The 15,051-nt window shown below is 38.5% G+C and overlaps 1 protein-coding gene across 2 annotated transcripts; it reads right to left on the reverse strand.

The window, feature by feature from the left end:
- Positions 1–1,220: 1,220 nt before the first annotated feature.
- Positions 1,221–14,721, reverse strand: LOC124000556 (lens fiber membrane intrinsic protein-like). 2 transcript variants are annotated; one of them, XM_046307029.1, is made up of 5 exons: positions 14,563–14,721; positions 13,182–13,370; positions 12,488–12,637; positions 2,012–2,146; positions 1,221–1,481 (listed from the first exon to the last, which is right to left on the reverse strand). In XM_046307029.1, the coding sequence occupies exons 2-5, from the start codon at positions 13,354–13,356 to the stop codon at positions 1,420–1,422; spliced, it is 522 nt and encodes a 173-aa protein (XP_046162985.1). In that variant the 5' UTR covers positions 13,357–13,370; positions 14,563–14,721; the 3' UTR covers positions 1,221–1,419. The 2 variants fall into 2 exon arrangements, with proteins under 2 accessions (XP_046162985.1, XP_046162986.1); XM_046307030.1 differs by having other exon boundaries at positions 13,182–13,363; positions 14,563–14,716.
- Between the last annotated feature and the right edge of the window lie 330 nt (positions 14,722–15,051).

Here is a 15,051-nt window from a genome sequence, read left to right on the forward strand (position 1 = left end):
GGAAATAAGTAGTTTTTGTTGTTGTTGCAATTCATTTTTGTTTCATGTCAGGGTTAACATCACGCACCAGTGGCTCGGGCGCATGGATAGGTTATATTAGATCATTACGTTTCAGTGACTTTTTGGCATCAATAAGATGATTGATTGTGAAACACCAGAGGACATTGTTATGTCATATTAATTTAATATGTGTCAATTTTTCCAACACATTTATCTCAAAACATGGTCCTATAGGCCAAAACCAGCATTTCCCAAACTCGGTCTGGGGACCCCAAAGGGTGCACATCATGTTTTTTGCCGTAGCACTACACAGCTGATTTAAATATTCAACTCATCCTCAAGCTTGAATATTTGAATCAGCTGTGTAGTGCTAGGGCGAAAAACTAAATGTGCACTCCTTGGGGTCCCCAGATTTGAGTTTGAAAAACGCTGGCCTAAACATTTCTGACATCCATCAATTAACTCCAGTCAATGTTTAACCAATCGAAGTGACATCTTCACACAAATTTCACACACAATATGGCTGTGTTTTCACAGGCAGCCCAATTCTGATATTTTGCCTTAATTATTGGCAAAAGAGCTGATCTGGTTGGTCAATAGAGCAATTAGTGGAAAAATAATCAGAATTTGCCTGCCTGTGTAATCGCAGCCTACAGTATGTGTTTTGCGAATATGTATACCTGGCACCAGTGCATCATCTTGCATGCAATATATTTGGCTTCCTTGTAAGCCTATATGACATCTGGGTCTTCCACTTAACCAATCTTGTTAGCCTGGACAAAATATAATTCATAATGTTGTACAAGAATGCCTGCCACAGGAACACAACATTGGTGTATGATCCAAACACATACATGTTTTTTTTTACATAGTTCAACATAGTAACTTGTTGTGCATCCCCTACATACTATACTAAAATAATTTCAAGATGTACACATGAAAAATACTATGTTTATCTGCTGTAGGCTGACCCTGGACAGTAATGTTATATATCATTTCTTGATGCCTCCCAAACTCTGCTAAAGCGCTAACTAGGTTGTTATAGCTATTCCACAATATGGATTGTCATACCTGGAGACAGTGCATCTGTCACAATTTCTTTTAGGTACTTGGATCACTTAACTTGACCAGATCTGGGATAGTTTGTCTGTATATATCATATCAGATCTGTAGAGTCAAAATGGGCAATATGTCTGACGTGTAAAAATGGGCCATACAAATATAAAAGAACAAGCATTTAATCATTGAAAAGGTGACACGTTTACCCCCAACGTCCTTTATTCATATCATTTCAATTCTATAATCCATGTTCCAAAAGTAAATAGTGGGTTGATCCATCTTGACTCTCAAATACGGGGAACAGCCACAAGTCAGTGGCTCTCAAAATCATAAGAAATGTATGATCATTTCTGAAGTCTTCTAGTGAGAGTTTGAGTTTCTGGGGCATTCATGCATCCGATAGGCACACATATAGAATATACCTTTATAAAAAAAAAGACAAAGACATCATGTTGTACTTTTGCGCGCACACACACATACATTGAAGGACCTAGACCAAAATAATATAAAACACAATTCAGCTGCCATTAAAGATTCTATATTCCAAAAAAGCAGATAGTCTGTAAGGAGATTGAAGCATGTTGAAGTAAATAGGAGCTGTACATATTCAGTCTGGAATCGATGTAGCACACATTTGTTCTCAATGAATTACCTGGCTGAATAAAGGTTAAATAAATCTAACAAAAATATATGACTCCTTTATAATACTCTTGGGTCCGTATTCACAAAGCATCTCAGAGTAGGAATGCTGATTTATGATCGCCCCCCCCCCCTTTTATTCATTATGATTAAAAGGCAAACCTGATCCTAGATCAGCAGTCATTTGCTCTGAGACACTTTGTGAATATGGGCCCTGGATTGACCATTGACTATAATACATTTTCTTACATAAAACATTTGTTCACAACTGAATGTTATGTGGGGAGTGTGACCAGTGATGTCTTGGTTTTACCTGAAAAGAAGGTTAGCACTACTGACACCCAGCCGATGATGTAGGACCAGGAGAACCTCCAGTTGCCATAGCGTTTACCATAGTAATTAATCGTCACACCAGTGTATACTGCCATTGCTAGCAACACGAAAAAGCCTGGAGAGAGAGAGGAGATCAAACTACTTAATGTAACATTACATCATTTAATGATGGCATCCACAGGCATCCATGTTTTTGCATTCTTTGATTCTCAAAAGAGTTTCATGCGTTAGGTTTTAACATGGAAATTATTATGCACAATCATTTAGTGAACAGTTTGCATTGGGGGAGGCCCTGTGTTAAACTCAACTGCATGTAATTCTCACAGAAACCACTTTATGTCACCTCATATCCCTCCCAGCTGCCTCTACTTTTGCTCAACTAAACATTTCATCTGTCTCATTTCAACTTGGGAAGTCACTCCAACAAAACGAGGATGAGGTACATTGATCTTATATTTGTTATTTAGAAAATGTCATATTTAATCTAATGAAGTTAAATCTGTAAACATATATATATATATATATATCATGGGGGAGCCTAAAGATAAATCATTCACTTGATTAGAGATACATTTTTAAATCAGTTTTTGATAAAGTAGTAACACTTAAAGTTAGCAAGTTAACATGGGCAGTGACACATTTTTTTTTATTGTTTTGTACTTCTATACTTGATTTGAAATGATACATACTGTCACCTTTAATTTGAGGGTATGTTCATCCATAAAATGTGAACCGTTTAGAAAATTACAGCACTTTTTATACATAGTCCTTCCACTTAATGGAACCAAAACTATTTTGACAAATTTACTTACAGTGCCTTCAGAAAGTATTCAAACCCCTTGACCTTTTCCACATTTTGTCAAGTTACAGCCTGAATTTAAAATATATAACATTGAGTTTTATTTGTTCACTTGCCTACACACAATAACCCATAATGTTAAAGTGGAACTGTGTTAAAAAGAATAATTCTACAAATTAATAAAAGATGTTAAGCTGAAATGGCTTGAGTCAGTAAGTATTCAACCCATTTGTTATGGCAAGCCTAAATAAATTCAGGAGTAAACATTTGGGGAACACTTTATATGACACCTAGCATCATAACACACCATGACATGGTCACAACCATGTCATAATATGTCATAACAGGTGATATAACCTGTCATAACATTGTCATAACACTGTCATGACACAGACTTTTTGTGACAAATATTGCAATATTTTATGGCTGGTTATGAGAACCTACCACAAAAGGCAAACCATTCCAATCTACTTGTAAATAATATGTTATGTAACATTTCCTAAAATTGGCCATTTTTTTACCATTGTAATTGTACACACATTGATGTCCAACATTAGCCTAGCCTAATGCTCTGTCGCTGATGACTGGGGTGAATGCAGGAGCAGGACAAAACACGCTCTTTGGGACTTATGACTGACATATGGTCATGTAAGTGATAGGTCTATCTGGCTTATATTATTAGCCTTACAGCAACAACACATTTTCTATGATAGATTCTATAAAGGTCCATATTTTGGAATCAAAGGTAGTTTGTTCACAACAATTTTATTGGAGTCCTCCATGGTGTTGCTTTAATATACATGTATAATTAGTGCTACCACTAGGGGGAGACATTCAAACTGTTAGCAGCAGGCACGCACCTCATTCATTGGAAGAAGAGAAACAGGATGAGAAGCCCAGTGGAAAATGTATAATTGTCCATGTCTCATTCATCTTGTCTTCTGGTTTATAACATTTATAAACATTTATAGCGATAACATGTTTATTACAAAATCATGAGTTTTCTTGTCATTTTGATGGATAATTTAAGTGTTTTGACAGCGAAAATGGAGTGAGATTTTCCACTTCATATGAGCTAGCTAACTTTGTATGTAAGTCAATGAGACAAGATGACATCTTGGGTTAAATGTGTTTTCGTTAAAACATTTTGGCTCTTAAATGGTTTTATTTTTTGACAAAAGATGGCTTGTATTAAGTGTATTTACATGGGTACATATGAACCACGCTAATGATATGTATTTAAGAAGGTTACTTTTGAATGAAATGTGTATCTAACGGGGGTGCTGTGAGTGTTATTTAAGAGGTAGGGTTCCAGAAGTTTTGGAAGATGGGCAGGGACTCAGCTGTCCTGACTTTAAGGGGAAGGTTGTTCCACCATTGGGGTGCCAGGACACAGAAGAGCTTTGACTGGGCTGAACTTGAGTTGCCCTCCCGTAGGGGTGGGAGGGCACATAGACCAGAGGTGGCAAAACGTGCTCGGGTTGGGATGTAGGATTTGGGCATAGCCTTAAGGTAAGGTGGAGCAGTTCCCTTTGCTGCTCCGTAGGTAAGAACCAGGGTCTTGAAGATGATGGAAGCCAGTGGAGGAGCAGGTGACATGGGAGAACTTAGGCAGGTTGAACTCCAGGCGGACTGAGGCATTCTGGATAAGTTGCAGGGGTTTGATGGCACAAGCGGGGAGCCCAGCTAACAGAGAGTTGCAGTATTATAGATGGGAGATGACAAGTGCCTGGATTAGGACTGGCGCCTCTTCCTGTCTGAGGAAAGGTCATACTCTATGGATGTTGTAGAGCATGAACCCGCAGAAGCGAGAAACTGCTTTGATGTTTGCAGAGAATGACAGGGTGTTGTCCAGGGTCACACCAAGGTTCTTTGCACTCTGAGGTGGACACTGTGGAGTTATCAACTGTGATGGGGACTTGGAGCAAGCCTTCCCCAGGAGGAAGAGCAGCTCCGTTTTGTCGAGGGTGAGCTTAATGTGGTGAGCTGACATCCAAGCTGAGATGTCTGCCAGGCACACAGAGATGCGTGTCGCCACCTGGGTGTTGCTGTTGTTTTTTTGTCATCCTATTTTCTATCAATTGTATGACACTGTCACCATAAAGCATTATGACCATCCTGTGTCACTTTACTTGGACTTAGAAAATACACTTTATGACACTGTCATGAAGCATTATGACCAGGGTTGGGAAGTAACAGATTACATGTAAACTCTAACTGTAATCTGTTACTTTATCCCGCAAAAATATTGTAATCAGATTAGATACTTTTGAAAAACGAGTTGATTACTTTGAGGATTACTTTTGAATCCCAAAAGGGTGTTTGCATAAAAAAATCTTTGACACTTTTCTGTTTTCTCAATGTGATTCAAATCAGCATTTAAAAAATGTGCACGTTTAAATTTGTTCAATGTGAGCGAGTCTGACCATAAGTCAGAGACCAATAGGCTTTTGTAGGCTACAGCCCAAGCTATGCCTACCAATGGTGCGACTGCTGTCGGCATCCAAAGATTATCCAACTTGAATACACACTTGGAGGTAAGGAAAACAGCAATGGTTAAGTCTATGGCGATACGGATATCACTTATTATTGATATCTACACAGCGCATTGATGTGAATCACACTGCTGCTCTCTCATTTAGCTATTTGTGCCTTACGGCTTGTGATTGTTGTGGATGGCTGTTCACAAATCTAAATTTGCATTTGAACTCAATAATACAAGAAGTTTAAACTGCCTAACAATCATTGTTTTTGAAACCAGTGGACAGCTAGTGAAAAATGCACTCTTTCAACAGCTGCATAGTGCGAATCTCAGCCTATGGAATAAAAGTGTGGCTTTTGTTGCTTAATCTAATTCATGTTGATAAAAAAATCCATAGGCCTAATGGACACATGCTCAAACTCACACAGTTTTGATAGACTGAAAGGGGAAATCTGTAGTTGCTACATCCATTTTTGGACTAAATTATACAGTGCCTTGCGAAAGTATTCGGCCCCCTTGAACTTTGCGACCTTTTGCCACATTTCAGGCTTCAAACATAAAGATATAAAACTTTATTTTTTTGTGAAGAATCAACAACAAGTGGGACACAATCATGAAGTGGAACGACATTTATTGGATATTTCAAACGTTTTTAACAAATCAAAAACGGAAAAATTGGGCGTGCAAAATTATTCAGCCCCCTTAAGTTAATACTTTGTAGCGCCACCTTTTGCTGCGATTACAGCTGTAAGTCGCTTTGGGTATGTCTCTATCAGTTTTGCACATCGAGAGACTGAATTTTTTTCCCATTCCTCCTTGCAAAACAGCTCGAGCTCAGTGAGGTTGGATGGAGAGCATTTGTGAACAGCAGTTTTCAGTTCTTTCCACAGATTCTCGATTGGATTCAGGTCTGGACTTTGACTTGGCCATTCTAACACCTGGATATGTTTATTTTTGAACCATTCCATTGTAGATTTTGCTTTATGTTTTGGATCATTGTCTTGTTGGAAGACAAATCTCCATCCCAGTCTCAGGTCTTTTGCAGACTCCATCAGGTTTTCTTCCAGAATGGTCCTGTATTTGGCTCCATCCATCTTCCCATCAATTTTAACCATCTTCCCTGTCCATGCTGAGGAAAAGCAGGCCCAAACCATGATGCTGCCACCACCAAGTTTGACAGTGGGGATAGTGTGTTCAGGGTGATGAGCTGTGTTGCTTTTACGCCAAACATAACGTTTTGCATTGTTGCCAAAAAGTTAAATTTTGGTTTCATCTGACCAGAGCACCTTCTTCCACATGTTTGGTGCGTCTCCCAGGCGGCTTGTGGCAAACTTTAAACAACACTTTTTATGGATATCTTTAAAAAATGGCTTTCTACTTGCCACTCTTCCATAAAGGCCAGATTTGTGCAATATTTGACTGATTGTTGTCCTATGGACAGAGTCTCCCACCTCAGCTGTAGATCTCTGCAGTTCATCCAGAGTGATCATGGGCCTCTTGGCTGCATCTCTGATCAGTCTTCTCCTTGTATGAGCTCAAAGTTTAGAGGGACGGCCAGGTCTTGGTAGATTTGCAGTGGTCTGATACTCCTTCCATTTCAATATTATCGCTTGCACAGTGCTCCTTGGGATGTTTAAAGCTTGGGAAATCTTTTTGTATCCAAATCCGGCATTAAACGTCTTCACAACAGTATCTCGGACCTGCCTGGTGTGTTCCTTGTTCTTCATGATGCTCTCTGCGCTTTTAACGGACCTCTGAGACTATCACAGTGCAGGTGCATTTTTACAGAGACTTGATTACACACAGGTGGATTGTATTTATCATCATTAGTCATTTAGGTCAACATTGGATCATTCAGAGATCCTCACTGAACTTCTGGAGAGAGTTTGCTGCACTGAAAGTAAAGGGGCTGAATAATTTTGCACGCCCAATGTTTCAGTTTTTGATTTGTTAAAAAAGTTTGAAATATCCAATAAATGTCGTTCCACTTCATGATTGTGTCCCATTTGTTGTTGATTCTTCACAAAAAATACAGTTTTATATCTTTATGTTTGAAGCCTGAAATGTGGCAAAAGGTCGCAAAGTTCAAGGGGGCCGAATACTTTCGCAAGGCACTGTATATACTGTACACTACCGTTCTATATCTACATATCTATATCTCTATATCTATATCTAATATCTACATAGGCATATAGAGGCCCATTATCAGCAACCATCACTCCTGTGTTCCAATGGCATATTGTGTTAGCTAATCCAAGTTTATAATTTTAAAAGGCTAATTGATCATTGGAAAACCATTTTGCTATTATGTTAGCACAGCTGAAAACTGTTGTGCTGATTAACGAAGCAATAAAACTGATCTTCTTTAGACTAGTTGAGTATCTGAAGCATCAGAATACACTGCTTTGATTAGAGGCTCAAAATGGCCAGAAAGAAATCACTTTCTTCTGAAACTCATCAGTCTATTCTTGTTCTGAGAAATGAAGGCTATTCCATGCGAGAAATTGCCAAGAAACTGAAGATCCCGTACAATGCCGTGTACACCAGTCTCAATGTCAACAGTGAAGAGGCGACTCCCAGATGATGGCTTTCTTGGCAGAGTTGCAAAGAAAAATCCATATCTCAGACTGGCCAATAAAAATAAAAGATTAAGATTGTCAAAAGAACACAGACACTGGACAGAGGAACTCTGCCTAGAAGGCCAGCATCCCGAAGTCGCCTCTTCACTGTTGACGTTGAGACTGGTGTTTTACGGGTACTATTTAATTAAGCTGACATTTGAGGACTTTTTAAGGCGTCTGTTTCTCAAACTAGACACTCTAATGTACTTGTCCTCTTGCTTTGTTGTGCACCGTGGCCTCCCACTCCTCTTTCTATTAGTACACAGCGTTGTATGAGATTTTCAATTTCTTGGCAATTTCTCGCATGGAATAGCCTTAATTTCTCAGAACAGGAATAGACTTGACGAGTTTCCGAAGAAAGTTCTTTGTTTCTGGTCATTTTGAGCCTGTAATCGAACCCACAAATGCTGATGCTCCAGATATTCAACTAGTCTAAAGAAGGCCGGTTTAATTGCTTTGTTAATTAGAACAACAGTTTTCAGCTTTGCTAACATAATTGCAATTCGCCTTTTAAAATTATAAATTTGGATTAGCTAACACAACGTGCCATTGGAATAATGGGCACCTATTTTTTTTAACCTTTATTTTACTAGGCAAGTCAGTTAAGAACAAATTCTTATTTTCAATGACGGCCTAGGAACAGTGGGTTAACTGCCTGTTCAGGGGCAGAACGACAGATTTTGTACCTTGTCAGCTCAGGGTTTTGAACTTGCAACCTTCAGGTTACTAGTCCAACACTCTAACCACTAGGCTACCCTGCCACCCTATGTAGATATTCCATAAGCAAATCAGTTGTTTCCAGCTACAATAGTCATTCACAATGTCTACACTGTATTTCTGATCAATTTGATGTTATTTTAATGGACAAAAAAATGGGCTTTTCTTTCAAAAACAAGGACATTTCTAAGTGACCCCTTTTGAACGGAGGTGTATATCCATTGATTCTTGAAGAATATAACTTATAAATGCCTCATGAGCTTAGTTCAACGGTCGCATTCGATGACAACCCAAAATATAAGCTTGTTTTTCTCCAATGTTTGTAAACATTGTAAATGTAAACAAACATGGTATAGTCATAACATGGTTAAAACAATCATTTTGATGTCATGGAAGGTCGATTAATCTGAACAGAGTCAGCGGCAGCCATTTTGCCATTGTTTCATCTGTGGATTTACCCTTTAAACAGCTGCATATTATCAAGATATCAAAGTGTCACCAACATAAAGGTAAACAATAGGCCTATAGCAAATGCAGCATATGGCATTCATTTTTCACATGTAAATAACACGTTTCAGTAGTGCTCAAAGCATGCCATTCCATGAGCGCAGCATTTATTTTTCAAATCAATGAGCCCAATCAGTCCTCCATGACATCCATGACATAAACAACAGAGTAGGGCTGGCAAATAAGTCCTTAGTTTTGGGGTTATGCTCAGGTAAAACAATTTTGCTAATCTATACTTCCATATTTCCAAGTCCTATTCTTGAAGGTCAAGGGGTTGTTTATCAGAATGACTGAAATTCTGATAGACTTTGGTTTTGAATGTAAATATATAATTTCACTATTATATGTAGTAAAAGGAGATGAGTTCGAAGAAGCCTACATAACCAAACCATAAAGTAGAATTGAACATCCATATATGGCCAGCTATGTAAACTTAAACATTGATTTATCCTGCAATAGATGTCGTTCAATTGGTAACATACATTTTTGTCTTCTTCTAATGGCTCTTTAGGGGAAAGTAATCTGTAACTGAATGTAATCAGATTACGTTACTGAGTTTGGGTAATCCAAAAGTTACATGACTGATTACAATTTTGGACAGGTAACTAGTAACTGTAATCAATTACATTTAGAAAGTAACCTACCCAACCCTGATTATGACCATCTTGTGTCACTTTACTTGGACTAAGAAAATACACTTTATAGCACTGTCAAGAAGCATTATGACCATCATAATCCTATAAGCCAGATAGGTCTATCATATACATGCCTTTATGTCAGGCATCAGTCACAAAGAGGGTGTCTTTTCCTGCTCCTGAAATCTGCTCCTGCATTCATCCCAGTCATCAGAAACAGAGCATTGGGATAGGTGCATGTCTAACATCAATGTATGCACAATCTAGGCCATCTGCGTAACACTGTTGAGAGTTGTGCAAGACTTGAAAAGTAGCTTGGTTTGTTGTGTTCCTGTATTGAACACAGATAGACCCGTCTTCAATTTGATCGATTATTAACATTTAAAAATACCTAAAGTTGCATTACAAGAGTAGTTTGAAATATTTTGGCAAAGTTCATAGGCAACTTTTGAAATATTTTGTAGTGACGTTGGGTATTTTGGAAGCAGTTTTTTTCTGGATCAAACGCGCCAAATAAACTGACATTTTGGATATATATGGACGGAATTAATCGAACAAAAGGACCAATTGTGATGATTATGGGACATATTGGAGTGCCAACAAAAGAAGCTCGTCAAAGGTAAGGCATGTTTTATATTTTATTTCTGTGTTTTGTGTAGCGCCTGCAGGGTTGAAATATGCTACCCTCCTTTGTTTACTGTTGTGCTATCATCAGATAATAGCTTCTTATGCTTTCGCCGAAAAGCCTTTAAAAATCTGACATGTCGTTTGGATTCACAACGAGTGTAGCTTTAATTGAGTATCTTATATGTGTGATTTAATGAAAGTTTGATTTTTATATAATAAAAAAAAAAGATTGCAGCGCTGCATTTTCCCTGGCTTTTGCCAAAGTGGGATGCAAGCGTCCCCTATACCATAAGAAGTTTTAACAAGTCACATAAGTTGCATGGACTCACTCTGTGTGCAACAATAGTGTATCACTACATCATCTCTGTACCCCACACATACAATTATCTGTAAGGTCCCTCAGTCGGGCAGTGAATTTCAAACATAGATTCAACCACAAAGACCAGGGCACCTAATAAAAAGAATGGTCGATGGGTAAAAAAATAAAATAAATTGAATATCCCATTGAGCATGGTTAAGTTATTAATTCCACTTTGGATGGTGCATCAATACACCCAGTCACTACAAAGATGCAGGCGTCCTTCCTAACTCAATTGCCGGAGAGGAAGGAAACCGCTCAGGGATTTCACAATGAGGCCAATGGTGACTTTAAAACAGTTACAGACTTTAATGGCTGTGATAGGAGAAAATGGAGAATGGATCAACAACATTGTAGTTACTCCACTATACTAACCTATTTGATAGAGTGTGAATAAGGAAGCTTGTACAGAATAAAACATATTTCAAAACATGCCTCCTGTTTGCAACAAGGCACTAAAGTAATACTGCAAAAAATGTGGCAACGCAATTCACTGTTTGTCCTGAATACAAAGTGTTATGTTTGGGCAAAATCCAGTACAACACATTACGGAGTATCACTCTCCATATTTTCAAACATAGTAGTGGCTGAATCATGTTATCAGTATACTTGTAATCATTAAGGACTGAGGTGTTTTTCAGGACAAAAAAAGATGGGATGGAATGCAGCTAAGCATAGGCAAAATCCTAGGGGAAAACCTGGTTCAGTCTGCTTTCCACCAGACACTGGGAGATAAATTCACCTTTCAGCAGGACAATAACCTAAAACACAAGGTCAAATCTACACTGAAGTTTCTTACCAAGAAGACAGTGAATGTTCCTGAGTGGCCAAGTTACCGTTTTGACTTAAATGTACTTGAAAATATTGCTAGACCTGAAAATGGTTGTCTATCAATGTTCAACAACCAATTTGACAGAGCTTGAAGAATTTTGAAAAGAATAATGACAAATGTTGCCCAATCCAGATGTGGAAAGTGCAACATTGCCAAAGGTGCTTCTACAAAGTGTTGGCTCAGGGGTATGAATACTTATGTGAATTAGATGTGTGCATTTCACTTTCAATACATTTGCAACAATTTCTAAAAACCTGTTTTCACTTTGTCATTATGGGGTATTGTGTGTAGATGGGTGATCAATAAAATGAAGTGAATCCATTTTTAATTCAGACTGTAACACAATAAAAGTTAAGAGGTTTGAATACTTTCTGAAGGCACTCTGTATGTGTATTAAAGTAGTCAAAAGTTTAGTATTTGGTCCCATATTCCTAATGAGCAATGACTACATCAAACTTGTGACTACAAACTTGTTGGATGCATTTGCAGTTGGTTTTAGTTGTGTTTCAGATTATTTTGTGCCAATAGAAATTAATGGTAAATAATATATTGTCATTTTTGAGTCACTTTTATTGTAAATAACAACATAATATATTTTGGAACACTTCTACATTAATGTGGCTGCTAATAATTAATAATGATTGATTATTGATAATCCTGAATGAATCGTGAATAATTATGAGTGAGAAAGTTACAGAGGCATAAATATCATACACCCAACTAAAAGTTGTGTTCATCATCCAATAAAGTGCATAGATCCTCAAATAAGGACAACAACATTACATCACTTCTCATACAGTTACAACAGTGACATGGAAAGAAAATCAAGCAGTATAATGTGTAAAATAATTGAAAATAAGTAAATTAACCAAACTTACATGAGATGAAGAACAATATGCCTGCAGCAAAGGTTTTGTCAAACCTGTCGAAGGACGAGTAGTGGATGAAGGCCATGATACCGATGATGATGCCCATGAAACACGCCAAGAGGGAGAGGATCATGAGTGCTCGGGTGGCATCCATGTGGGCTGCAGGGATCAAAGGTTAACAGGGGTCGTCAGGGTACTAGAGTGGCTGACCCTGGCCTGTTCTGACCTGACAAACTACCCATATTGGTAAATCATTTGGATTGTGCTTGGCAAATTATAATCTTAATATGGAAAGCATGCCTTGATGCTTATGCTGTGACTAGGATAATGACACTTTTGTGTCAAAATCACCAATTCAAATGCAATTGTTCACTGATGGATAAGGAGTAAATGCAGTTTAGATACAAAGCATGATATAAGAATAGTTATAGTCAATGGAAGTTAAAATCAATCCTTTCTGGGGGTTTTCGGGTTACACTTTGCTTCCTGGACATTGTCTTTTTATAAACAGATGTGGTGTGATTGACATAGCTTCAATCACAACATATTGGGATGCTTAAGTGACAAGCCGTACCAATGACATGGCACAAAAAATTTAAATAGCACCTCTCATTTGTTATGGCTTGTTATGAACAGTTATGACATGTGTTGGGTGCTATCACAGTGTTATGACATCATTGTGTGCACTGGCCGTAGTCCTCACCAATACTTTCATTGTGTGTGAAGCATTTCCCCGGCATGCAGTACCGCCACAGGCCCTGATGCATGTAGTTGTTGGAGTGCCGGTACTGAATCCAATAATCGGTTGCCGTGGAAACAATCAGGAGGATGTTCCCCACGCCTGCACAGAACAGCCCTCCGCCCATGAAGCTGTACATCCTGCACCTGCAGACTGACAGAAACACACACACACACACACACACACACACACACACACACACACACACACACACACACACACACACACACACACACACACACACACACACACACACACACACACACACACACACACACACACACACACACACACACACACACACACAGGAGAATGAGGTCACTTAGCATACGGGGGTCAGCTGCGGCCCCCTCTCAACATACACACACACTTCAGGGAGAGAGGGCCAAAGTGTCTGTAATTGCATTGTAATGAACACATCATTTCCACTGGATTGAATCGAGGGGTCACAGGCATGGGTCTACTCTGAGGTCCACTTTGTTCTCTGGGAGATCAGTGGGAAAGGATGGGCCCTCACAGGCACCTTTTATATTATCGAGCTTCACTCAGGGCATCTGCCCAGGATGACTTTGATATTTGATACATGGATTGTCTACTTGTTCCACCTGAAAACAATATTGTCTAACAAACCCTAGTTGTTCTCATTTAAATTTCCCCATGTATTTCAAATTCAATAGATTTACATGGCAGGTTATGTCTAAACGTTGCAAATATAGTATATCCACATTTGAATGCAGATTTTTTTGTGGCTCTATGTATTGTTGTTCTAATAGCAGAATTTGTCAAATTAACATTAAATCTGTCACCCCTCTCAAATTCAGCTCCACTTTTCCTCTTACTGTGAGAACAGACACTAATTTGCCATAGATACTCCTATCAATCAGCTATCGGTATTACACTTGCCAGAAGAGGGCAACCTAGTTGTTTTTGGTGTCACCCATACGGATTAAATCCATATTACCCTAATATTCCATCCATACCCTATTTACACCAACAAAATGGCTGATTTTTACAAAGGTTTATAACTGATTCTAAAGGCTAAATATTTGGTAAATATTTCTCACAGTGGTTCAATAACCAGAGTATTCCCAAACACAAATAATGGTATTTCTCTTTTTCCAATATAGCATGTGCCGATATTATCAATGCAAGTTGGTGATATCAACATGTACATCTATATTCTCATGAATTTATGTAGTATAGTCATTCATTTGAATATTTAGAATATAAATCTACATTTATACTGGAAAAAAAGCAGAGCTTGACTGTCACACACAAACACACAAAATCATTATTTCCAAGATGCCATTATTGCATAAATTCAACCACACGCTGACGAGCTTACCTTTATTGACCCCTTTTATGAAGACCAAGTGACTCTGTATTGAAGTCGGGTTGCCTGACAAAATACAACAAGGCCCCTATAATGCCAAGACAGGCAGATTTCCAGCAGGCTAATAGCGCTAACGTTTGAGTCGGTGAATAGGGAAACCGGGGATAGAACAAACGGAGAGGGCAGACAAAGGGACCGCGGAGAGCTAGCCAATCAGCGCGAACTAGTTTTGTCGTTTGGGAATCTGCTGAAAAAACAGAAATGTCTAAAGCTGGCAGGTTGAAGTTAATACTGATGACTGGATGGTTTCTATTGAAAGTGGAGGGCTGAAGCAGCTATAGTGCAGAGCAGGCCAGGCGTTAAATCAGAGACTCTGCCTCAACCAGTAGTGCTTATTTTAATTTCCAAAACAAACAAAAGTCACAGGAAATTCAGCAAATATTCTCCCAATTAGTCTTTCCTTGTCCCATTTTTGATTCAAAGGTATTTGTTTATAGATGC

This window comes from Oncorhynchus gorbuscha, linkage group LG16 (assembly GCF_021184085.1).
Source record: "Oncorhynchus gorbuscha isolate QuinsamMale2020 ecotype Even-year linkage group LG16, OgorEven_v1.0, whole genome shotgun sequence".
Taxonomy (NCBI): domain Eukaryota; kingdom Metazoa; phylum Chordata; class Actinopteri; order Salmoniformes; family Salmonidae; genus Oncorhynchus; species Oncorhynchus gorbuscha.

Coding starts and splice junctions, on each gene's coding strand:
- LOC124000556 (XM_046307029.1), bottom strand. CDS start 13,356: ATGTACAGCTTCATGGGCGGAGGGCTGTTCTGTGCAGGCGTGGGGAAC. Junction 12,638..13,181: donor CACACACAATGAAAGTATTG/GTGAGGACTACG, acceptor TGATCCCTGCAG/CCCACATGGATGCCACCCGA. Junction 2,147..12,487: donor CATATTGTTCTTCATCTCAT/GTAAGTTTGGTT, acceptor CTCTCTCTCCAG/GCTTTTTCGTGTTGCTAGCA.